We start from the raw sequence: 25,506 nt of genomic DNA, 5'->3' as shown, positions 1-25,506 counted from the left end.
TTTTCTTTTTCTTAGTTTAAAACTATATTTGGGGTTGCTCTTTGAAATCATTAACATTTTAAGTTTGGGATATGGGTACTAGAGAACTTACTAAAAAAGACAAAAATGTAGACTGAACCATCTAAAATCAGTATACACAAAAGAAAAAGAAAAGCGAAAATTTCATCAAAATTGATCCCTTCAAATTAGAAAGTAAATAAATAATAAGTAGCGGATATCTAGCTCCAATTTTAGCATTCTTTTTCAAAATATATTTCACCTTAACCCAAGTCACATTACAATAACCTTAAAAATCTCTAAAGTGTGTATGTTTATATTGGCTTTGAATGATTACTTAAAATATTTGCAGCATGTGGTAAAAATGGCACTAACATGTTGATTGAGTGGATTAACCAACACACTTGCTAAGAGAGATTTTGTTAGAAAGTAAATAGAAATTTGGTGTGGTTGAAGGTTGTGGACTATCTTTTCTAAGCATGTCCTGATAGAAGACCTAGAGAATGGAAGTGGTAAGTAAGTTGGAAGGTGGAAGTGAGACAAGTGATAATCTGAGCATTGAGGTTGATCGCAATTTGAAAGGTATGATACTTTGTTTGATTCCAAGTTAAAAGTTCTAGTAGTTTGTTACTTGAGGAAAAACAACATATTAAGTTTGTGGCTGTGATGATTATTCGTCATTCATTAGTCATTATTTTTAAAGTCTTTTAAATTATGTTTTAAGTATTTTTATCAGTTTAATGATTTGTTGAGAGTCGTTTAGAATAAATCACAACTCTTTATTCAGTGAGTCAATTATCTATTTATGCTTTCAATTTATCCACTAATCAGATGATTCTATTGTAGTTTCGCTTTATTTTAATTATTCATATAAGCAGGTTGAATTTTAGAAGTAAAGTTCTACTACATGAGTTTGAATTAAAGTTCCTGAAATTTGTAGAAGAAACATATATATAGGATATTTATTTTTTGAGGGTGGGATAGAAAAAGGAAAGCACCTCATAAAAGCTATGTTTTCTTTGTTTGATACTTTGTTCTATTCGGTGAGGTGGGAATAGAAAAAGGAAAGCACCTAAAAACAAAATAGAATAGGAAATCGAATAGTGGTATGTTTTATATTGGCCGAGAGAAATAAAAGAGAGACTTAATTTAGACTATTACTTTTCCCACCCTGCGCCTTTCCTCGCGCGTCCTATTTTTTTCCCAAAATACCCCTTGTCCGGATAACATAATCCGAACCCATTCCGGAATATTAACTCCGGATATATTCGTGTATTTTATCACTTCATTCACCCTGATGGATGATGATGCCGGTTATGAATATATTGATTAGGATTATTTAATCCGAAAATTGTAGATAACTTCCGGATTATATAATCCGAAAAGTGTAAATCACCCCGTTGAAAGTCAACAAAAGGGGGTGGTGAACGATGGTTCCGGATTATATAATGCGGAAAGTGATAATCATGTCCGGATTATAAAATCCGGACTGCATCAGTACAGAGGCAGAAGCCATCTGTTTTGGCTGAGCCTCTGTTTTAGAGCAGATTCAGTCAATGTTTTTGGCCTTTGACCATATGCAAACCAAAAAATCAAATTATAACATCAAAATTAACAACACAATATAATTTTCAAACTTTAATAAAAAAAATACAATCAACCCCTAATAACTACACCCCCAACACCTCTGCCACCTCTGCCACCACCCCTGCCACCACCTCTGCCACCACCCCTGCCATCCTCAGTAGCTCCCCGACGACACTAAACTTTCCCATCATGCACCTCTTTCAACGCATCCTCCAAATGCTGCCATTCCACAGTCCCTTTCGGCACGAAACCAATTCTCATCACGGCATAGATGTGGTCTCTGATGCGGCTCATCCTTCCGCTAAGCTGTAAGTACACAAGGTCTCCATCCTCCTGAGCAGCTCACGCATCAAGGACCTCACGCTCTGGTGGCCTCAGCACCGGCACCGGCACGTCTAGAAGAATCATACGTGGATGAGACCCCTGGTAAAACCACTCGATGTATCCATCTACTGACTCCACATAATAAACTGCAGTCTCTCCCAACATCTGAGGTGTCAGCGCATAATCAAGTGCATGCTGAAAGTGGTTTGTGATCTCCGCCAAATTAACACCAGTAGGTGCACTCTCAAGGGGATGTCTCGGTATGGTTTGAACCCACCCAAAGTGACGAAGCACCCTTCCCAGACATCATTGCTTCCCATACCTGGGAAGTGGTGAAACACACAAGCCTGCACCAAAGACAACACAAGTTTATATATACAAACCATATACACTTAAATTTAACAAAATAAAACATAGTTTTTAATTTATACCAGCAACAAAGTCAGGTATCCTGCCACCTGACTGGTGTTCCAACGTGCAACATTGTTGAGCTCCTTATACAAGTGAGCTAGTGCCGCATCTCCCCATGAAAAACCAGCAACAATCTCAAGGTCTCTAAAGTACTTCAGGTACACAACATCCACAGCCCACTGGCTCTTGTCACTGAATATCATGATCCCCACCAAGTACATCAAATATATACGGACAGCCTGGTCCCGCAACCTCTCCACCGCCGGACTCACACCATACTCGACCGTCAAATCCCTCTGCTCCTTCAAACGGTCCTTGAAGATCCTCTCCAAGTAGCTAAATCGGCAATGTGCACCTTTGGTCTTTTCGACATCAAAAAGAGCATCACCCGGATCAGACCTCAAATAAAACTCCATCCATTCCACCGCCTCATCCCATGATAAGAACTTGTGGGACAGGAGCATGCCGTCAATGGGGAGATGCAGCAAACAGGCCACATCATCAAGTGTGACTGTCATCTCCCCAATAGGAAGGTGGAAGCTGGAAGTCTCATCGTGCCACCTCTCCACAAAGGCACAAATCAGACCTTGGTCAAGCAGGCTGTAGCTGGTATCCTGAAGCCAACCAAGGCCGGTGTCATGCAATTTGTTTTTCCACCACCGTGCAGCCATGATAGGTTTGGTGTCATTATCTGGCATCGCATCTATCTTCTTTCCAATGTTGATGCATTTTAATTTTGGACGCCACTGCAAATAATTAAAATTAATAAAGTGAGTTTAAACTCATGGCTTCACAAACAAAAATTACAGTAAATGAACATGCAGATTTAACAGCACATAAACAGGCAGTTTCAGATATAAAGTAAGTGAGTTTAACACTAATAAATATCTCGCCATCAGCCGCCTTCCTGGCCACGTGCACATGGTACCTCCACAGCAGGCCAGTCTCGTGTGGGCCACTGAGATAGTCATCTAGTGGCTCAGGGTCCACCACCTTCTTCTTTCGCCTTTGTTGTGGCTCGACATCTTCCATTTCCTCGTCCATAGCCTACAGCTCCTCCTCAAGCTCCTGCACCTCCGTATGCTGCAATTCCACATCAGGCTGCTCCTGCTCCATGTCCATATACTCTTGCTACTCCGGCTGATGCTCGACATTAGGCTCGACATCAGCACGACGTCCTCTAGCACCCCGACGCCTCGGAGGAACACCACCTTCCTCCTCCAGACGTTGGCGACGCTCTCTCCTACGGGAAGCATGCACTGCCTCCCTTACGCGTCGAGTATTAGAGGTTGAACCTGCTGTGACATGCACACAAAACAATCAGCACATAGCAGTACAAAACAGACGGCCAAAACCAATATCGGGTGTTTTCGGAATTTATTTTCTGGAATGTAACAATACAGTCCGGAAAACGAATTCCGGATTGCTTCAGTTCATAGGAAAAAAAAACCGAACAAATTACTTGCATGCATACAGAAATTGAACTAACCTTCCATGTGATGTTTGTCAAGGATTGAAATGCGGTCCTTTTGAGCAAGATTTCACCGATTTTGGTTTGATTTTTGCAGTTCGGATTTTGGGATTAGAGGGAGAGAGAGTAAGTGAAAAGTGAAACTGTAAAAACGGGGGGTGAACGCCCTTTTATACTTCGAATGGGTCAGGAATATGTAATCCGGACCGGTAGTTAATATTCCGGAATATGTATTTCAGAGGGTAATTTAGTCAATTTTCCAGGGCGCGTGAGAAGGGCACAGGGTGGGAAAAGTAATTCTCCTTAATTTATCATAATAGAATTAGGTTTCTTTTCGTCGAGTTGATATATTAAAAAGGAAAGGAACGTGCAAGTACACAAAGGAAAACAGGAGGGGAAGCAAACATGGGAAGGACCTTAAGGGAAAATGGCAATGTGGGACGACGTCAGCGGAGTCGAAAAATTCTACCGGTTGAGTAGCTAAACTCCATAGAGAAATAATATTTGTACAACCATTTTGTGATAAATTTTGTGACTCATACTCACATTATATTTTTACTTTCTTTTCTTGTAAAGTTATGGTTGTCACACAAATGGTTGTTCAAATAACACATCTCAATTATAGATGATTTAAATTTGAGAAATCTTTATATGATAGTTTGATGATTGTTGTCTAAATTAATTATTCTACACTAATTATTTAATCTCTATTCTCAAATTACTTTTTATCAATCGATCACCATTAAATTGATTTACTATTTATGATTTGAAATGAAAGTGGAATTCGTGAATGATTGAGATTACATGTTCTTGTATTCATTGTCTATCCATAGATGTGGACCTTGAAACCAAAATAATTTTTTATATATTCACGGTTAATCGTAATTTTAAATCCAAAAGAGATTATGGGCAACTCTTAAGGTTAATTGTTTAATCACTAAAATATTAGGATTGAACTCTCTAGGAATTTGGTTACAATGTGAAGAACAAATTCAATGGGTAACATCAGAAAAATATTGCAAAGTTACTTTTCAAATAAAACTCATCTTTTTTTTGAAAGAAAATAATAAAACTCATCTGTCCTTCAAAAAAAAAAAAAGTAAAACTCATCTGCGATATTTATTATTATCAAATTTCAATTAATTTCATTTATTGTAAAATTACAAACAACAAACTCGTACCATTTGGTTCAATCAAGTTCCAAAATTACAATTTGACTGTATAAATTAGGGGAACCACTTTGGTGCCATAGTTGTGTGCCATTGGTGTCATAGCTTGTATCTCCACCACACACACATCACACACACATCCCCACACACATTCACACACATCAACGGCCAGGATTGCACCAATGGCACCAATGGCACCCAAGCAATGTCATGGAAGTATTTTCCATAAATTAGTACTCGAATTCGACACTCAGTTTACCGGTTTAACTTTATGAACGATGCTATACACTTGTGGAAATCAACATCAAGTTTTTTAAAAAGTCCTAGTTAATATAAAAAATACAATATACTTTCATTTTGTATTACATATTTGTATTGTTATATAATACAAATATGCAGGGACATGTCAAGTGAGAGCAGTTTTATTGTGAGAAATGATTTAATATACTAGATTGCCGACCCGTGCGCCGCACGGGTCTTATGAGCTAGAAAAGATCAGCCAACAATTAAAATTCGATGATTGAAAGTACTAAATTAACATTACATTATATACTAACGTTTGAAATAAAAAAAATGTAACAAACAGTTGGTGGAGTCAAATAAGCAGAGAAATGGTCTATCACATGGTTTTTTATATGGGGAAGTGAACAGCCGTTTTTTAATAAATCTCCTTGTGTTTACAAAGCAAGCAAAAATCAGTGGGAAACTAATGGAAATCGATCCCTCTACTACCATTGTGAATTTAACTAAAGTGGGCCATTATAATTATTAACCGTGAGTATTTGATTAGCCACACCAATTGCCTATGTTATTTTTGCTGCTAACATTATTAAATAAATAAATTTAAATATACACATCATTCTTATATAGAATACTATTAAAATTCCAAATCCAAAAAGACACCGCATGATTGAAAGCAATAACTAAACCATAAAATTAAAAGGTTATTTTACATCAAATATGTTTCAATTCTCATGAGATGATCTTCACTTTATAATAAGCTAAACATACAATAATCATCCAAAAATTTAAATGCAATAACTTTCCTGGCATCTATATCTATCAAATGGTTTATCACATGGTTTATTATATGTTACATCAAACAATTAATCTTTGAGAACACGTGATGATCGACATTTGGTCCATATTCTAAGCTACGCTATGTAATAGAGATGGAGAATACTGTTCTTTATTATACATTATTATTAAGTATTAACAGCAATTCATTATTTTCAGGCAAGAAGTTGCTTATAAGTTGTTTTACCATGATAGAACGCAATTGAAATTCAATAACAATCAAGCAATAGACGTTTAAATAGTACTGGTAAAGGAGAGCTTCAGCAAATGGCCATTCATACATGCTAAAAGTTGTTGACACAGTTTCTATATCCCTTTTATACTAATAAATACGAATGCAAATCTGTTAAAGAAAAACTCAAAGAATTAACAAAACACAAAATACAAAAAACGATTGAACTGCTTTTATTGTTTTTGGGGTCTATTAGGTTTGTGAAACGATTGATCTGGTCGCCAAAATCTGCAGCAAACATGTTCGGTAACTGGACAGCACCCTAAAAGGACAACAAACAAATGTCCTTTAGAAAAACATAACGTCAAAAATTAAACCCTAGAATGAAAAAGCAGTAACACGAGTTTCGAAAACCCACATCCTCAACATCGTACTCAACTATGTACGTCCTATACTTCAGTTGTAGATTGTTGACAGCATTCTCCATCTCATTTGCAGGATTATTCATCAGAGGACCTGCCAAGGTTTTAACATACACAAACATGTTAGCGATATCATGGATTATCATATTATAGGCAGCTTAAAAGGAACTCGGATACTTTATATACCGGTTAAAGAGTGGTACTGGAGCAAAGTTTCAATGTCTCGACGAGACATATGCAAGAACGATGAAATAAGGAGAAGAAGAGCATGAGCACAGATGGAAATAAGTGGTACATATATATAGCATGAAATAGGTTAAGATAAACATGCCTTGGAAACAGATCTTCTTTAGTTCTGCATGGGGACAACAAAGGTTGAAATTAATATATTTCCAAGGGAAAATTTGAATTTCTAATACTACCACTTATTGAAAGCAAGCGAGTTCCAAGGGAATACAACTATCACAAATTTGAAATTCAAATAGCCCATGTGTTAGGAGGGAAATTTGCTAGGGTTGCAACAATTAGCATTTAATGACGTATGTTTAGAGGGAAAAATTAGGTTTAGTGATAAGCTAGACCTAATAAGCTTTAAGAATAAGTGATTTCATAGTTTGATATTCTTTTGAGCCCTACCCTTGCGGTCCTTCTGCTGGATTTTCTCGGTTTAATATATTCTATTTTGGCTTCTAAACAAAACACTTGAATCTTGTAATAAATAATCTTAAAATTTGGTGCATGTATTCAAAACTAAACCATGATTACCATAATCATACAATCCAATCACATTCAAAGAGAATAGTCGTTCAATGTGCTTAGTTAAAACATGTGTAGCACCAGTGTTTGCCTAGTTAAATTGAAAACCTAGATAAACATAAATTAAATTTTGAATTGAATTACAAAAGTAGAAATATTATAACATAGAAATAATATATATTTATTTTCACCTAAATCTTCCCAATAGAGTAGTGACAAAAATTACCCAAACACTTTACAAATATAGGTTTTATCGCTTTTGGACAATCGTTGACATTTTTACAAGGAGTTTTAGCTGCATCATCAAATAAGAAAAAGAATGTTAATAAAAGGTGATAACATATTGTGTATAAGTCAAAATTTGAAAATATGAAATGGTTTGAAAAATGCCATACTTTTTTGTGCTTCAACAAGAAATACAGAAAGAACAATTATCAAAGCATAAACAAATATTTTTAATTGAGTCATATTTGTTTCTCCTTTACATGTAATACATATAACTTTTTGATCATTTTATAAGTAAACAGTTCATGCTCTGTTAATTTTACTTAAATATTTTTCATCTGTTAGGATTTGTAAGAAGTCATTATAAAATTTTAATTAATGTTGAATGACCCTAATCAATATGTTGCATGTATCCCTTCATCTCAATATATATTTGCTAAAAAAAACTACATTATATATAGTTTTTATTTATATTTTAGTCTTTCGTAAAAGATAGTAATGAGTGATGGAAAAAATAGATGTATAAATAAATCATCGAAGAGGTGATAACATATTTTTTTATTAATTATTTAAATTAAACCAACATGAATTAAACATCATTAGAAAGTAAGTGAAAAACATAACCTAGAGAGAATAAGAGGAGGAGAAAACCTTCTGCCTTGAAACTCTGATGCTTGACCTTTGTCTTATACCGCCAACTTTTTGAAAGAATAAAATTGGGTGCAAGAGTCTCTATTTATAGACATCATTACTTCTCGGTTAACAGATAAGAATTGGGCTTTTTTTCTCCGATCTAGCTTGGAAACAAGCTGAAACTGATTTTTACCCTCATAAAAGCACAGGGGTGCATGAGTTTCTGCTATTGTTTTTGTGTGGAAAATAACCATGAGTAAAAATCAATGAATTCTAAACAAAATTCAAAACAAATTTGAAGTTATCGACAGTTGGTGGAAAATTGACGGCGGATGGGTTTTGTTTTGAAGAGGAAGAAAGAAGAAGAAAAGGGTGTGGCAGGTCGACGGCGGCGGAGGCGCCGGTGGACGAGAAGCTAATGATTATGGTGGGTGGGTTTTGTTTCGAATAGGAAGGGAGGAAGAAGAAGAAGAAGAAAAGGGTGTGGAGCTTGACTTTTCTTCCTCTCTCACGTGTTGTTTCTTTTATTTTGTCTTTTTTATAAATAAAATAAAATTGTGCCACGTGGCACACCCTTATTGGTCAATGGTATATAACATAAATCTCTCTATGTTACACAAGTGGGATCCATAAAGGGAGACAAAGGAGGATAGAGAAGGAGGGAATATATAACATATGATTGATATCATGTGATAAATAAATTTTCTTTTGTAAATCAAATATTTTTAGGTCAGTTTAATCACAAACCCGACCAATAATGTAAATGTGTAAATTCCTAAAGCTAAGCATGCCATTTTAATTTTCATTATAATTGCGAAATTTTCAGTGTAGATAATCGATATGTCGAGCATTGTTGTAACCGGACAAAATGAAATGAGGATTGTTAGACCAACATCAGTTAAAAACAAAGCCATTTACTTTTGATGATAATGAAGCATGCACAAAGCATGTATGCATAACAATTAAGTTACTTTATTGTGTGTTTAAGTGTGCAGGAAATTCTAGAAGAGAAGTTCTGCCTCTAGAACAAGTCAAAGCTCTGAAATCTGGTCAAAGCTTTGAACTATCGGTCAACACTTTGGACCTTGATGAAGCTCTCTGGCATAGATAGATAAGATTTTGTATCAAGATTAAGGTCAACTCTATTGAAGTGAACACTGTGGTTGAAGCCTTTGGACTGAGATCCTCTGTACTCTCATTGATTCAAGGTTTCATTAATGATGAAAGTAACGCCTATTTGCTAAGAAAGGAAACATTGTTCTGACATATGCAAAGGAGTAGAATTCATTAAGAGCATCATTGATGGAAACACATGGCTGATTCGATGACTGGATTTAATCAAGGATGTCTCAACATTCAACCAGGCATTCAAAGACAAGGTTTCTTCAGCAATGCTCATCAAGCTTCAACTCTATATAAAGGACCAAATTTGTTTGAAGAAAGTTACTAACTTATACGATTTTTTAAACTAGTCACCTACATACATAAGTCTAACTTGTTCATATACGATTGTAGTTATATGCATACTTGTTTATATTATATACCTTGTCCATTAGCGATCATAGAAATCCATTAGAGATACATTAAAAGTGTAATGTTCTTAAACTTGTTTACTACTCCTAGAGTTTGTGTAAACACATTCAATTGTTTGAAATCACCTGTTGTAAATCTCTGGATTGAGATTAGAAAGTTCTTTAGGTTGAGGCAGGGAAATCTAAGACTAGGTTGTCAAAATAGATCCAAAAACAAAAAAGAGAGACACCCCCCCCCCCCCCCCCCCCCATTCAATGACTAATTCTAGTTTAAATTGGAAAAGTCCCAAGACTAAGCACACCATTTTAATTTCCATGCAAAAGTGTCTGTGTTAATAATACTATATGTCGAACATTGTTGGAACCGGACTAAAGCAAGTAACAACTAATTTTAGTTTAAATCGTTATTACAAAAGTATCGCAACATTTGTTATAAGCCGGTTTTCACTGTCGGGTTTAAAAGTGGTGTATCTAAATCCTCTTTTTACACTAGTCTTGAACATACATAATATTATCTTTGCAACTACCGACTGAATTGTGCATATGGTACTTAAAATGAGTGTTTCTTTTTTTTTTTGAAGCAATAAAATGAGTGTTTCTGGTACACTTTTTCTATACATACCAATGACATATTTTAATTGTGAGAGCATATATTTAATGGTGTAGATAGTTTATTTGGGGTGAAATATTTAATGTCTTGGATGATGAATTGTGGAGGGGTCTATTCATATTTTGGGAATATGAACTTAATAGAATAATGGTTGGATGATGGGATCAGTTAAAATGAGTCAGGACATGGTATTGCAAGTCAGACAAGATGCGAATTCTATGTGCATCACGTAGCTATTTATTTATTTATTTTTTTACAAGAAACATCACGTACTATATGTGGTAGTGGTACTATATACATATTATATGATATCACTAATTAAACAATTTTTTCCTTCAAAACACAAATTTTTAGTTTCTTATACCAACCTTCCCTCCACGGGAGAGTAGATATACCTCGGACATTAGATGTGAGTATCTTTTTCCATCGAAGGTGTTTGACCTCTTTTACTTGAAGCAATTCTCGTAGGTGAAAATGAAAATTTATTACTCACTTACAAGTTACAACTCTTTGCTGGAATGTATGACTGGTTAAACAGTTATGAATAATTAAACAGTAAAATTTTACAACATTTCCCCAATTTTAATTCTTTTGATTTTTTCACATAATTTAATAAATGTGATTAATTTTAAATAAAAAGAGAAAATGTGAGTTTTATCTATAAAATTATCCTTTATTAATCGTTTGAGAAAGATATATTAAAAGTTGAAAGAAAAATAAATATATAGTTAAGAGTATAGTAAAAAAATATAACATTAATATTTCATTGGTATAGGATTAAAACGACTTTTGTCAACAAAAATAAAAATAATTTAGGACAAATTTTTTCATAGAAATAATAATTTAACAAAATAATAGAATAATAAATAGCAAAAGGCATAATAAAAAATAAGCAAAAATAAAATATTTCATCTATGTCGTAATAGACTTTTTTCATAGAAATACCTTATAATTTATTTATTTTTTGAGGAGTGTGGTATAATATTTGTTTGTTCATATTTATGACCAATATTAATTTTAAAGGCTTTTTTGCAAAGATCAAATGCGGTGGCGCTGACCCGTTACAGAAGCTCAATTCCTCTTTTAAAATATGGCAAGAAATTAAATTATAAATAAACAACTATTGGTGGTGGGGTATCCTTTTTTGTTAGCAAAAAGTTACTTGTAGGTTGCCAAAAATCAATCTCAGCATTCAAATTAAAAATCAATATATCCATGGCTATAAAGACAACTTTCCGGAAACAACTTCCCTTTCCCATACTAAATTCCACCGGGAGTTTTAGGGTCAAGTTAGGGTGGCATTTAGGGTGGGAGAGGGAAAGATTTTTGCACCATAGGAAAGTTCTTTGTTTACCATTAGATTAAAGTGGAACACTGATTTTATCATGGTCTATCCACACTAAATCTTTTAGTTTGTCTTCAACCTCCAACCATAATCACCATTAATGACGTCACCTGAATATACCAACCCAGATTTTCCATTGCCGTCGAGTTTCCGACGTGGCTATACAACTGTACCAACCTCCTCGTCCTCCCTTCGATCGTCATTCCTGCAACCGTGATTTCCTCTCTCCGCTCCCTCCTCTGACGAAGAATCCAGTCTCCGACGCCAGCATCGAAACCTTCGTCTCTGAATCCATTCTCCCTTCCGACGCCTCCTTTCTCGGCCTCGCCGTCGTCCACTCATAACCTCCATGTCCACCCTTCGCGCTCGCCACTTACAGCCTCCACACCAACCACTGTCTCTTCCTCTATCCATTCCCCCCTCCGACTCATAAATTAAGCCTCATAAAATGGACAGAACAACTCTGTCGGATAAAGGTCGCCGACCACTTGTACGGTCACTTCCGTCATGGGTTGCTGTGAAAGAAACTTTACATCCTCATCATCAACAACAACCCTCTTGTTGGTTGTTAACAAGAGTAAAACTTTCCCTTTTCCTATTCCTCGTTTGATTTTGTGTAAACGAAGAAATGAATTTTTGTTGTTATCGTTGTTAGGGATGTAAGTGTTGTTTCATATTCTTCTTTGTTAAATTAATTTTGTTTCTCCATTTTTATTTTTCCAGAAGGGCTTTCAGCTTTAGATCCGAGATCTAATGAAAATGCTTGATATATTTTTTTCATTCAATTGTTTCCTGCTGTAAATTTATTATGCAAAGTCCTGTGATTTTTTAATTGAAAAGATTGTTCTAGCAATGACAAGTGAAATTAAAATTGGTTAATGGCAAGGATTGAGACAGTGAAGGCAAGGGAAGTTAAACATGGTGGTGTTTATGGTGGTTTTGTTCTTGAGGGTCAGAGAGAGAAGAGGTGAGAGAGAAAGTGTGGGAGATCTGATAGTGAGAGACCACAGTAAAATTGTGTTCTTGATTAGATCTGATGGTTTAAGTCAACTTTCCTATGGTGCAAAAATCTTTCCCTCTCCCACCCTAAATGCCACCTCAAGTTAGAGGTGGCGTTTAATTTGGGAAAGGAAACTTTTTTCCCATCATGGGAAAGTGAGTGTTTCAACCATAGATTTATTGTTTTTTAATTGAATGGTCCAGATCTTTCACCTGTTACCTCTTTGCAACTTGTTGATAAACAAAAAATGAGATCCCACACATAATTATTTATCTATAAATTCCTCTAAAAAATTGTTTTTTTATTTTTTATAAATCAAATTATTATGTTTTTAAAGATGGGGTCATACGAAACCCCACACACTTTCTTTCATCCTAAAATTAGGGCTATTTTGGTAATCTCACATCACCAACACACTTTCTTTCATCCCCATCACCGCATCCTCCATTGACACGAGCCACCACCATCCTCAAGCTTTTCTCAGACAACCCCATCGCTCCTGTCCTCCTCTCCGCCGCCTGCCTCACCCTCTCCGGCGTTGTCACCATCACCGACCACACCCTCGTCTCACTCACTCTCTCTCTCTCTCTCTCTCTCTCTCTCTCTCTCTCTCTCTCTCTCTCTCTCTCTATTCCTTTCTCTTCTTCCTGTTCGAGATCTCTGAAATTTATGAATGGCATCTAAGAAAATAATAATTTGATTAAATATTAAAAGGGTTGTTTCCAGCATCAGAAGAAGGAGGAACAACAATGGTGATATAACATTGTCAGAATTTCATGAGTTTCAACTTCACTTTCCAATGCCAATTTCTAATTCCAAAACAATTTCAATTTCAAATTTAGAACAATTTCATAACAACAACTTCACTTTCCAGAACTATTTCAAAACAACAACTTACTTTTCAATTTTCAACAATTTTCAATTCCAAAGCTTTCACCTTTTCTATTCCAATCTCAGATTATGATCTGAATTTATGGTGTTGGTGTTATTGGTAACAAAATATGTTGTTATATAACAGATCAATATACAAAAAAAGAAGAAGAAGAAGATGATGATATACTTCAGATTGGTGGAAAGAAATGAGTTTAAACATTAACAAATGGCTGAGGTAATTTGTGTTCTTTGAATCTGAAAAAAATTGAACCGGTGCATTAAAAAACCAATTTCATTTTTATTTGTTTTTTTCTTAGCCAGTTTACCCACCGCCACTTGTCCTGGAAAAGGACACTTTCCCATGGAAAAAACTGTCCTTTCCCAAATTAAACGCCACCCAAGTTAGATGTGAAGTGTATATTTCATAATTCGTAGATCATTATAGATTCTCTTGCAATAACATTTTTGGGTGAGGTACAATGCACCACCAACATAGGTGGGGCACAACAAAAACCATGTGACTAAATAGTACAATAGTTGGATCTAGTAAAGGCCTACATTGGTATTGGTCAAAGAAAATTGCTTTTCTAACATGGAATACTTCCTATTAATACAAGTAAATGATATTTTTACCTCCAGCGACAGTTAACAACCGTTGAAACTTGGAATAGAAGCAGGTAGTTAACTGCCACTGGCTTCCAGCAGTTGTTAACTGCCGCTGGAAATTGGTTTTCTGCACATGTCAACTTATTCTGCCACAAAACTTCTATTTTTTAATTGCTTTTCTTATTTAATTGCCACTATCATCATCTTTATGTCAATGTCCATAACCTTTTGTCCTCATGTCAGACAAACATTTCCCTTGTCTTCCCACGCCTCTGCCTTCCCATCCTGTGCACATGGCTTCCAGCGAAATATTCCTTTGAAAAAGCAATCCTTTTCCTTATAAAAAACGGCAATTCATCATCATCAAAAAAAATTCACATACTACCTCCGTCCCAATTTAATTGACACATTTTTGTTTTTCACATATTAAGAAAAATGTATAAATAAAAGGGAAAGTGGAATATATTGTATTGGGAATGATAAAAGTAGTATTATTTAGTGTTATATTGTATTGAGAATGATGAAAGTTGTATTGAAAATTAAAATGAGTCAGTTATTTTGGGACACTTTTTTTTAAAAAATGGGTCAGTTATTCCGGGAAGGAGGGAATACAATTTATGCACAAACAGAACCGAATTCCATCACACTCATAAACCTGCAACACTCATAAACCTGCAGCTCACATAATTTTACACAGGCTTAATTGGACATTTGGTCTCCTAAATAATTATGAGTTTACATTTTGGTCCCATAAATTGTAAAACTCACATTTTGGTCCCCTAGGTTTTGCTCCGTCAGTCAAATTGATCCCCTCCGTTAGTTTTTTAATGTTTAAAATTTTTCATATGATATTAGCTGTTTGATTGCATGTCCATTATACCTGTAGTGAGCCGTCAGCACCTAATTTTTCCAACACTATCATCTTCTCTCTTCTTCTCCCTTATTCTTGTTCATCATCAAATATTCATACATTCATCACAATTCACAACAACCCAGAAAAAAGAAAAATTTAAACCCAAAAAATTAATAAAATTTGGAAACAACCAAACATACAGAGAAAATTATTTCTTTAGTTCTTCCTCTCTCTCACTGTCGTCGGTTCTTTTTTCAAGCAACCCATGGAGAATAAACATTCAAAATTTCTTTTTGATTTTCATCAAAAACAGCTCTATTTTTTTTTTCATTTGAAACTGAATTTGTAACCAAATAATTAAAAGCATTAACACTTTTTTTTTTTTGAAGGAAAAAGCATTAACACTTAACACTTCAACTACGATAGCATTTTCATCTTCATTCTATAAACTATTTCCTCCTAAACCCACTTCAATCTTCATCTTCTAAACAAAACCCAGATACCAAAATCCAAAAAAATCTTAACTTTACACAAAAATCAACAAAACCCACAACTTCAAATTAATCAATTCACAATAATAATACCCTCAATCTCAGATCTAAAAAAAAAATCAATTTTGAGTTCCACAAATTCTCAGAAACTGTGAAACCAGAAACAAGATTCATGAAGAAACAAAAGACAATGATTGAGTATGGGTTCATGAATGTGGGTGAGTGTTTTCTATTTTGTTTTATGATTACTGTGAAAAAATTGCAGAATATGGGTTCATGAATTTTCTCCATTGTAGAAATTGCAGAACTTTCTATTTGATGATTACTGTGAAATTGATGTAGGTGGTGGAAGGTGGTTCGCATGCGGTGGTGGTGATGAAGGATGGGTTTTGTTCAACAATGGAGGATTCTGTTTTGTTGAAGGTTTGAGAGAAAGAAAAGAAAGAAGTTCACGGGAAGAGAGAGAGATAGAGAGAGAGAAGGGAAAATGAAATCAACTTGGGCACCAATTAGATGTTGGTGATACACACTAAGATATAATAAACCTGCATTATCCAACTGTTCCTTTTTAAAATAAAAGATCAAACGGTTAAAGTTAAAAAATCAATAGGATCTATGGTGGAACACTCTTAAGATTGGTCCACTTAAGTCATTTGAGGTTAAAGTTAACATCTAAGGACCTTTTTGACTAACGGAGCAAAACCAAGGGGACCAAAATGTGAGTTTTACAATTTATGGGACTAAAATGTAAACTCATAATTATTTAGGGGATCAAATGTCCAATTAAGCCTTTTACATAACTAGAACCTGCAGGAATTCATCAATTATAAACTTGCAAGCAAAAATCACAACACACTAACATTGTTTAACAACACCAATATACCAACAGGAATCAAAACATAATCCAAATCCTTTATTTCCATCTTCTTTTTCTTTGCAACTACTTGCTTTGGAAATCACTACTTCTAACTGAGTTTTTTGATCATCACTGTCCCTGTTTTAGTCTATCTTCTTCTGCCTTAAAAAGTTTCAATTTTGATTAATGGGTACTCTGTTTTTTCTTTTACGACTTCAAAAAAAAACAGTGTTTTTGTTCTATGAGGAGGAGAGAGAGAAAGAGAATGAAAAGATGATGATCGTGGCAATTAAATAAGAAAAGCAATTAAAAAATGGAAGTTTGGTGGCAGAATAAGTTGGCATGTGATTCAATCACCGCTTTATTGAGGTGCAGAAAACCTCTTGTGCAGAAAACCAATTTCCAGCAGCAGTTAACAATCGCTGGAAGCGGTTGTTAACTACCGACGCCTATCCCAGCGGCGGTTAACTGCTGCTGGGGTAAAATCGTCATTTATTTGTGTCAATAGGAAGTATTTTATGTCAAAAAAGCAATTTTCTTCGTAAAAAAAATATGGAGACTTATTTACTTTCAACATAGATCTTGAATGGTCGACCTTAACTTTGTAACGAGAGAAACTTCATCTTCTCTTAAACCTCTCTTGTTCTTCTTCCATCATAGAGAGTTGGTTTTGAGCTAATTTTTTACATGGAATGACCCATATGCATAATTTTTCTCTCCTTTTATCGACATAAGTGTTGTTCACTTTTTTTGTGTGATTTTGTCGGCCAAATGCGGTGTAATTTAGTTTTCCCGTATTCGTGGGACGAAATTTGGTTTTCCTGTCTTGTTGAGGTGTTTGTTTTGTAAAGTTTGATAGATCATGTGGCTTATTATATACATAACTAATGATGACTTGGATATTAATGCTACAAATTCGAAAACATGACTATTTTGGTCGGTCTTTGTCACTTTTGTATATATTCTAATTTTATGATATTAAATTGAATGTTGTGAGTTTGATTGAATATTCTTCCTTTTTAATTTTTAACAACATGAAATTTATGATACTAAACATATTAACGTTATTGTAACCAAAAAAAAAAACATATTAACGTTATCAAGTTGGCCAATCAAAACTGGAAGAAGAAAAAAAAACATAATTAATCCATTAAAATTAACATAACATAATCCATCAAATATTACACAGATATAACATTTAAAATAGTCCACTTAAATTGAATACAACATAACCTCGAAATAGTATAGATTGCTCTAACAAACAAAGTAAAGTCACTACTAAAATAAATTCAAAATGTACATCTAGCAAAGAAATTAGTTTGAATTCAACATTAACTTTATGAAATTTAATTGATGCATTCTCCGGCCAACCCAAGTCAATTATCTCAAAAAAAAAAAAAAGAAGAATACGATGTGAAATTTATATTTTGTGAGTGTGCCTAAAAGATTTGTATTTGGGTTTGTAATTATCTAAGAATAATCCTTCATAGTGGGTTAAACGAACTAATTCATCGAGCTCAATCCATTTTGGCATTGCAAGTAGTTATTTGAGTAGTTAGGTTGATTTTGGCATTGCTAGTAGTTATTTGAGGAGTTAGGTTGATTGAGATATGATTAAAAAAATATATATGTCAATGAAAAAAAAATCTGGTTTAATCGAAAAATTGTCAAAAAAATTAAGTTGAAAATTGTGACTGGGATTCAAACTTCAACTTTTCCATTTTTGTGTGTGAGATCTCAATATACTATTATCATATTGTCTATCTAAAAAATCCACAAATAATAATCTCTCCGGAATTATTTCTAACAACTTTTATTGGAAATTTTGGATTTTTTTTTTCTTTTTTTAGTGAAAGAGGGCTCACACCCAAGAATGAAAAAGAACTAAATTATTGGATTTTAATTATAAGAAAAAAGTTACAATTTTTAAGATATATTTATTTTTTAAATAAATTTTCACTTTTATCTAAAATGTTTGTCTTTTTAATATATTGTCATCATGACTTTAACTCAGTTAATATGAACAATGCATAATATATACAGAGGTTGGAGTTTGAACTCCGGACATCACTCTTCTCCGCATTTAATATGTGTGAATTCGAGTCATTAGGTTACTTGACAAAAAATAAAAAATAAGCGAATATATATTCAATTTCTGACAAAGTTTCTACTATGAGCTCTGTAAAAATATTTAAAAAATCATAACAATAAATGATTTCATTAGTTTTGATTTTTTTTTTTCATCTCATAATTTGGACCAGTGGGAGCATGAGTGATGAGACAAGCCAAATATTCAATGTATCTCTTGGTTCTTTATTACAAACTTCTATAAATACAAAAGCTCCTAGACTTGAATCATAGCATATCCAACATGATGAGTATGTTTTCAATGTCATTCCTTTCCTTAGCTCAATCCAAGTTCTATACCCTCCCTATCATTGGAGACTTCCCTCTAAATATCCAAATATTATTCAACTCTAGTAACATTTTTTCACTTTTACTATGGTGTACCTTAATAGCATCTATATTAACCTTTTACCTAAAGAAATGTTCCAAAAATATATATCTAGTAGATTTTTCATGCTATAAACCTTTTCCTAGAAGCATTTGTAGCAAGGAATTGTTTATAGAAACATCAAGATGTGGAGGACATTTTAGAGATGAGAGCATAGATTTCCAAAAGAAAATTATGGATAAATCTGGATTTGGTGATAAAACTTATGTGCCAGAGAACTTATTGAATATTCCACCAAATATTTGCACTAATGTAGCAAGGAAAGAAACCGAGGCAGTGATTTTTGGTGCTATTGATGATCTTTTGTTGAAGACAAAAATGAAGGTTGAGGATATTGAAATTCTTATAACAAATTGTTGTATTTTCAATCCTTCACCTTCTCTTAGTGCAATGGTTATTAACCATTACAAACTTAAGCATCAAATTTTGTGCTATAATTTAAGTGGTATGGGTTGCAGTGCTGGACTCATAGCCATAGACCTTGCCAAACAACTACTTCAGGTTAGATAATCTTTTTATTATTTTTTAAAAATTCTATGATCTTACTTTTTGTTTGGCTAGTAGTATAATTTCATCCTTATAGTAGCTGCATTAAATTAAATTAATATATGTGCGAGTTTACAAAATAATATTGGAAAAATACACTGGTTTTTTGTTGCAACCAAATTAAAATTGATTGTTATTATTGCAAATAAATTCATCCATGTCTCATGGTTTTTTATGATTATGGATGTTATTTATAAGAAGATTGTTTTTTTAAAATAATAATTGTGTTTTTTTTATTAGAGACTCATTTTTACTGTATAAGTCGGATCTTCATTTTGACCGGGAACGGCTCTGATTAGAGTAATATAAATTTTTTACAAATGTCTAATTAAATTAGTGTCCTATGATGATATTATTTCAAAAAATATATGTACATGTACAAAACATGTCAAGAAAATCTCATCAAAAAAGAAGAAAAAAACTTGTCAAGAAAAATGTACTTGTACAATATCTACATAGTATCTCTCAAAAAATATCTGCATGGGGAAGTAGTATGATTACCCATGAGTACGGATAATATGATACCCGTCCCCGCCCCGTTGGATAAATATGATACCCGTGCCCGCCCCGTATCCTCGTGGGTACCCACTATACGGGCACCCGTGGGTATTGAGGTATCCATAGGCACCCATGGAGTTTTGAATTTATTTATTTTTTTGTACAAATAATAACTTTTTTTAATTACCAAAAAACTTCAACTTTTAAACATCCATATATAATCCACTCAAAATTTCATAAATCATACATAATTCATAGAAAATTCATGATTCTTATATAATCTATATGTTTTATGATGTGAATGAAGTGGAAACGGTGAACTTAATAAGATGAATTAAAAAAATTTAAAATAAAAATAGGTTATTATTGAGGATTTTTAGGTGGGCGGTAAAATTTTCTTCAATAAGGTACCAACTTTAAGTAATAAGATATGATATATAAAGATATATTAGTAATTTACTGAATTTATTATCGGGTATGGGTACCCGTGGGTATGGATACAATCCAATCCGTGTCTGTGTCCATATAATAATGGGTAGTCAAATACCCGTTTATTATACCCGTGGATACCCGTTTAGCTACCCTCTCCATGTCCGTGACGGATTTTACCCACGAGTACACGTGGGCATGGGTATTTTTGCCACCCCTAGATTAGATGTACGAATGCATAAAACTCAGTAGTGCTATTTGATATTTTTAACCCATAACACAGTAGTACTATTTGACAAAAACACATTTGGTAGTGGGATGCCTTTTTTTTTTTTTTAAGTAGTCTAGCGGTTAGAATTCACATTTTTTAAAGAGAATAAGTGGAGTGTGCAGGGTTCGAACCTCAGCCTATACATATAACAATGTATGTCTCTGCCAACTGAGCTATGCTCACGGGACGATGCCTTTTGTTTCTTATAGATAAACATTGTCCTATGCTTTAAATGTAAAACCTAGATAACTCATGAAACATTAAAGCATCACACAAACAACATTATCTTAACCAATGAATGCTCCATAAATGATTTCCCATAATTAATACCACTGGTATTTTTCCTTGAATCACCGACTAAGTCAGAGACATAAGCCAAAATACGAATATTGACACATCCACACCAGTAATATTTTAATAAAATAAAATAATTGAATATAATCATATGTGTTGGTGTCGTATTTGTGTCGGACAGGTGCGAAGCCTTGTGTTGTTATGCGGTGGCTTTAGCTATCCAAAAAAATATTTTTTATTTCAATAGGTTAGTATATTTAGTAATTAGATACCCCAATAAAATATATTTAGCTACTCCAAATGAGATTATTTGTCTAAAATTACTAGAAATAAAAATGTTAATAGATATCATTTGTGTCATAGATGTACTACGTCTTATTTTGATACTTTCGATCTCTTAAACAACTATAAAGAGATGTTTATTAACGATAAAAACTATCAAAACTGCACTCAATATATAATTTTATCTTCTTTCTTTATATTTAACCCCCTCGTACAAAAATGGCTAGCTTCGTCGCTGGTACCGGACATGACACATGTTGGACATCAGACACGACTTCTATATGTATTCTAAGTGTTACATAATTTTCCATTTTCCTCCATACTTAATTTCCTATCTATCCTTTGTTTATTTTTAATTCCATATTTTCATATGTATATAGGTACATCCAAATTCATATGCCTTAGTAGTGAGCACAGAAAACATCAACAGTGGATGGTACTTAGGAAACAACAGATCAATGCTTGTTTCAAATTGTCTCTTTCGTGTAGGTGGTGCAGCTATTTTACTCTCAAACATTTCTTCAGATTCTAACCGTTCAAAATATCACCTTAAACACACTGTTCGTACACACAAAGGTTCACAAGACAATTGTTACAATTCAATCCTTCAACAAGAAGATGAAACAAACAAAATCATAGGAATATCACTTTCAAAAGGACTAATGAATTCAGCTGGTTTTGCACTTAAAGCAAACATCACAACACTTGGAAAATCAGTTTTACCTTTACTAGAACAATTAAAATATGCTACAACTTTTGTAGCTAAAAAATATTTTAATTCAAAAATTAGGGTTTATACACCTGATTTTAAGCTATGTTTTGAGCATTTTTGTATTCATACTGGTGGAAAAGGTGTGCAAGATGAGATACAAAAAGTGCTTGGATTAAGTGATTGGCAAATTGAGCCTTCAAGAATGACACTTTATAGATATGGAAATACTTCAAGTAGTTCTGTTTGGTATGTTTTGGCTTATTGTGAAGCTAAGGGAAGGATAAGAAAAGGTGATAGGATTTGGCAAATTGCATTTGGGTCTGGATTTAAGTGTAACACTGCTGTTTGGTGTGCATTAAGGAATGTTGATCCAATTAAGGAGATTAATCCTTGGAGTGATGAGGTTCATGAATTTCCTGTTTATGTTTCAAAATGATGTTAGTAATCTACTTGGATTGACATGATGGTATTGACTTGGGACCTGAAAGTGTGCTCCTTCTCAAGGTTTTTGGTTCGATTCACCCTAATGTCAGTTTGAGTGGGCTGATTTAACTTCTTAAAAAAAAAGGGAAATGTTACTAATAATTGGTAGTTATGTTACTAGTATTATATCAATGATGGAGTAATTGATGAATAATGTGTTGTAGCATGTATGGGAAATGGTATGTGATTTGTTCTAAGTGAAACTTTTTTGTTGAAGTTTAGTAATAATCTTATAGAAGTTAAACTATATCAATTGTTTTTATTGTTATATAGGCTGTATTTTATATTTAGGGGTGGGCATGGTTCGGTTAACCCAAAAAACCGAACCGAACCGAACTGAAATTTTGAAATGGTTCGGGGAAACCGAACCGAACCGTTTCAAGTTTGGAGCTAACCGAACTGAACCAAAGTTATGGTTTGGTTAACCATTTGCTTACATATTAACCATACCGAACCGAACCAAAACAAATATTTTTTATCCAATGAATAAAACCACTTTTATTATAAAAAATAACAACTTAAAATTAAAAGTTAGAATAGTTTATTTCTTCAAAAACAGTTTATCTTATGCAAAACAGTTTATTTTAAAAAACAGCTTATTCAAAAAAACTTATTTTATGAAAAACAATTTATTACGATCTCTTTTTAAAAAATAGCTTATTCAAAACCGCTTATTTTATGCAAAACACCTTATTTTAAAAAACAACTTATTCAAAACAGCTTATTTTATGAAAACAACTTATTTTTAAAAATAAGTGGTTAGTGTTGGTTAGTCTTGGACCTAACAGGCTAATTCAGGTCGAAAACAAATGTCTAAAAAATAAAAATCCTTTGAAAAACGAAAGTCTAAAAAGAAGATAAAAATCTAGGATTTGCACTAGAAGCACTTAAATTGGCCCAATCACGTGAGCATGAGCTCAATCTTGTCACCTTAAATCTTTTGAAATAACTTGAAAATACCCAACAAACAGCTATCAACCCATGGATACGAAAGTGCTTATTGGCGGAGAATAATTCTTCATCATAAGATGAAGTTGCCATAAAGTTACAGCAATATAATCGTGCAGGAAATAACTAAGCATGACAACCCAAATTTTATATTCACAAAGTGAATGAAATGTCTGTAAGTTACTCAAGGTACTAAAGCTACATATAATGAAAATATTTCAAACAATTTCAAACTTAACCAACACTAACCGCTTATTTTTAAAAATAAGTTGTTTTCATAAAATAAGCTGTTTTGAATAAGTTGTTTTTTAAAATAAGGTGTTTTGCATAAAATAAGCTCTTTTGAATAAGTTGTTTTTTTTAAATAAGCTATTTTGCATAAAATAAGTTGTTTTGAATAAGCTGTTTTTCAAATAAGCTGTTTTCAATAAGCTGTTTTTTTAAAATAAGTTGTTTTCATAAAATAAGCAGTTTTTAAAATAAGGTGTTTTGCATAAAATAAGCTTTTTAAAATAAGCTATTTTAAATAAGTTGTTTTTTTTTAAATTAAAGATCCAACAAAGAGTTCAAGTGGTTTCCTTAAAAAAAAAAAAAAAAAGTTCAATTGGTTTGGTTTGGTTCAAACGGTTCGGTTCAGTACAAGATGGTTCGGTTATGGTTCAAGAACTGTTAATAAATTAACGGTTCGGTTCGTGAACCATTATAATGGTTCGGTCATTTTTGGTTCGGTTCGGTTCGCGCGGTTCGGTTCGGTTCGGTTCATGGTTCTTTTTGTCCACCCCTATTTATATTATTTTGTTTGAATAAGACAAACAATTTGCCACATATAGCAGTGGTCTAACGAGTGGATGAATTAAAAGGGTGTCTATGAAACTTTACCCTAAAATAAATACCAACATTGTGTGATATGGTTGGCAAATAATGGTGCCTATTCCTTCAAACATGTTATCATGGATTCAATCTCAAATTATGGGTAAGAAAAAGTGTTTTTTATTGGGTGATTAAAGAGGGTAAAGCTCAAGAAAAAAAAACTATAAAGTTACTTGAACATTCATCGGCATGCAAGTTTCGAATATGTTATTAAAAAGGAGATTTTGAAGCTCCCTAGAGCAGATTCCAAAATTCTTACATTATAGGAACTTTGATTAAAACTAAAATTAGTCAACCAATCAGCACATTTGTTTTGCTTGCGGCATGTGTGCTTAAAAGCAATATTTCCATGAAAGATAGCGAGATCCTGAATATGACGGACCAAAGGTGTGTTTGTTAAGCTTACAACTCCCTGTTACCATATCGATTAGAAGCTTGGAGTCACTCTCAACTATGAGGTGTTCTGTCTATATGCGGCACCATTTGTATCTTGTTTCGTTCATTCCTTGCGTCTTGCAGGGATGACGTTTAATAATATTTGCCGATTCAAAAAAAGGTGAGTAAAATCTACGCTATTTGCCATTTGCATTCTTACGTAGATACCTCATATTTCAGCATGAAAGGCATCACAATCTTCAATTCTTTTAGTGTAACCTTTAACCAACTACTGTTTGAGTCTCGAAAAAGACCACCACTGCACGCAAACCTCATTGAATCCTTGTAAGCTCCATCACAGACAAGTTTTATCCACTCTCTTGAAGGATACTTCCGGCCAATGCAAATGGTCTCCGACCATCTATGCCTTCCCATCGAAAGAGTCTGCCACATCTATCAAACTCTCTAGCCATCTTATGAAAACGTGTCTATTGTGAATGACTAATAATCAAGTCACTAAAACCTAAAACATGCTATCAGTTCCTTTAAGAGAGATTAGCATTAGCCCTTAAATTATTGTCTCAATAGATTAGTTTCTAACTTCCTATCCATGTGTTCTCTCTGAAAATAGTACACAACATATTAATTGAAATGCCTTAGTACTATTGCAACACAAATAAACTAAACCAATCAAACAGTTAGAGTAGTCCAATTTTTTCTGAAACCCTCCATTCCATTAACTGCATCAGATTTGATTTTTATTTTTTTATCAATCATGATTTGAGTTGATTTGACACAAGCACATGTACTCATTGACTAATAGTAACTTTAGTATCAAAACTAGCTTCTGATTTGAACTGTCATTTCTATGGC

General features: G+C 33.6%; 1 protein-coding gene and 1 long non-coding RNA gene across 2 annotated transcripts; one reads left to right on the top strand and one right to left on the bottom strand.

The window, feature by feature from the left end:
* Window positions 1-7,391: 7,391 nt before the first annotated feature.
* LOC146917414 (uncharacterized) lies at window positions 7,392-8,256 on the bottom strand. Its single transcript, XR_015015611.1, has 2 exons — window positions 7,782-8,256; window positions 7,392-7,681 (listed from the first exon to the last, which is right to left on the bottom strand). It is a non-coding gene; the product is annotated as an uncharacterized LOC146917414 (long non-coding RNA).
* A 10,503-nt stretch (window positions 8,257-18,759) lies between these two features.
* Window positions 18,760-22,687, top strand: LOC146917413 (3-ketoacyl-CoA synthase 2-like). Its single transcript, XM_085719243.1, has 2 exons — window positions 18,760-19,426; window positions 21,626-22,687. Exons 1-2 carry the CDS (start codon window positions 18,782-18,784, stop codon window positions 22,391-22,393), a joined length of 1,413 nt encoding a protein of 470 aa, XP_085575369.1. The 5' UTR covers window positions 18,760-18,781; the 3' UTR covers window positions 22,394-22,687.
* The last annotated feature ends 2,819 nt before the right edge of the window (window positions 22,688-25,506 follow it).

The sequence above is a fragment of the Medicago sativa genome, chromosome 6 (assembly GCF_051527215.1).
Source record: "Medicago sativa cultivar Bolivia chromosome 6, Bolivia_mono, whole genome shotgun sequence".
Taxonomy (NCBI): Eukaryota; Viridiplantae; Streptophyta; class Magnoliopsida; order Fabales; family Fabaceae; genus Medicago; species Medicago sativa.
The sequence above is the reverse complement of the archived record's forward strand: the minus strand, read 5'-3'. Positions and strand labels throughout refer to the sequence as shown.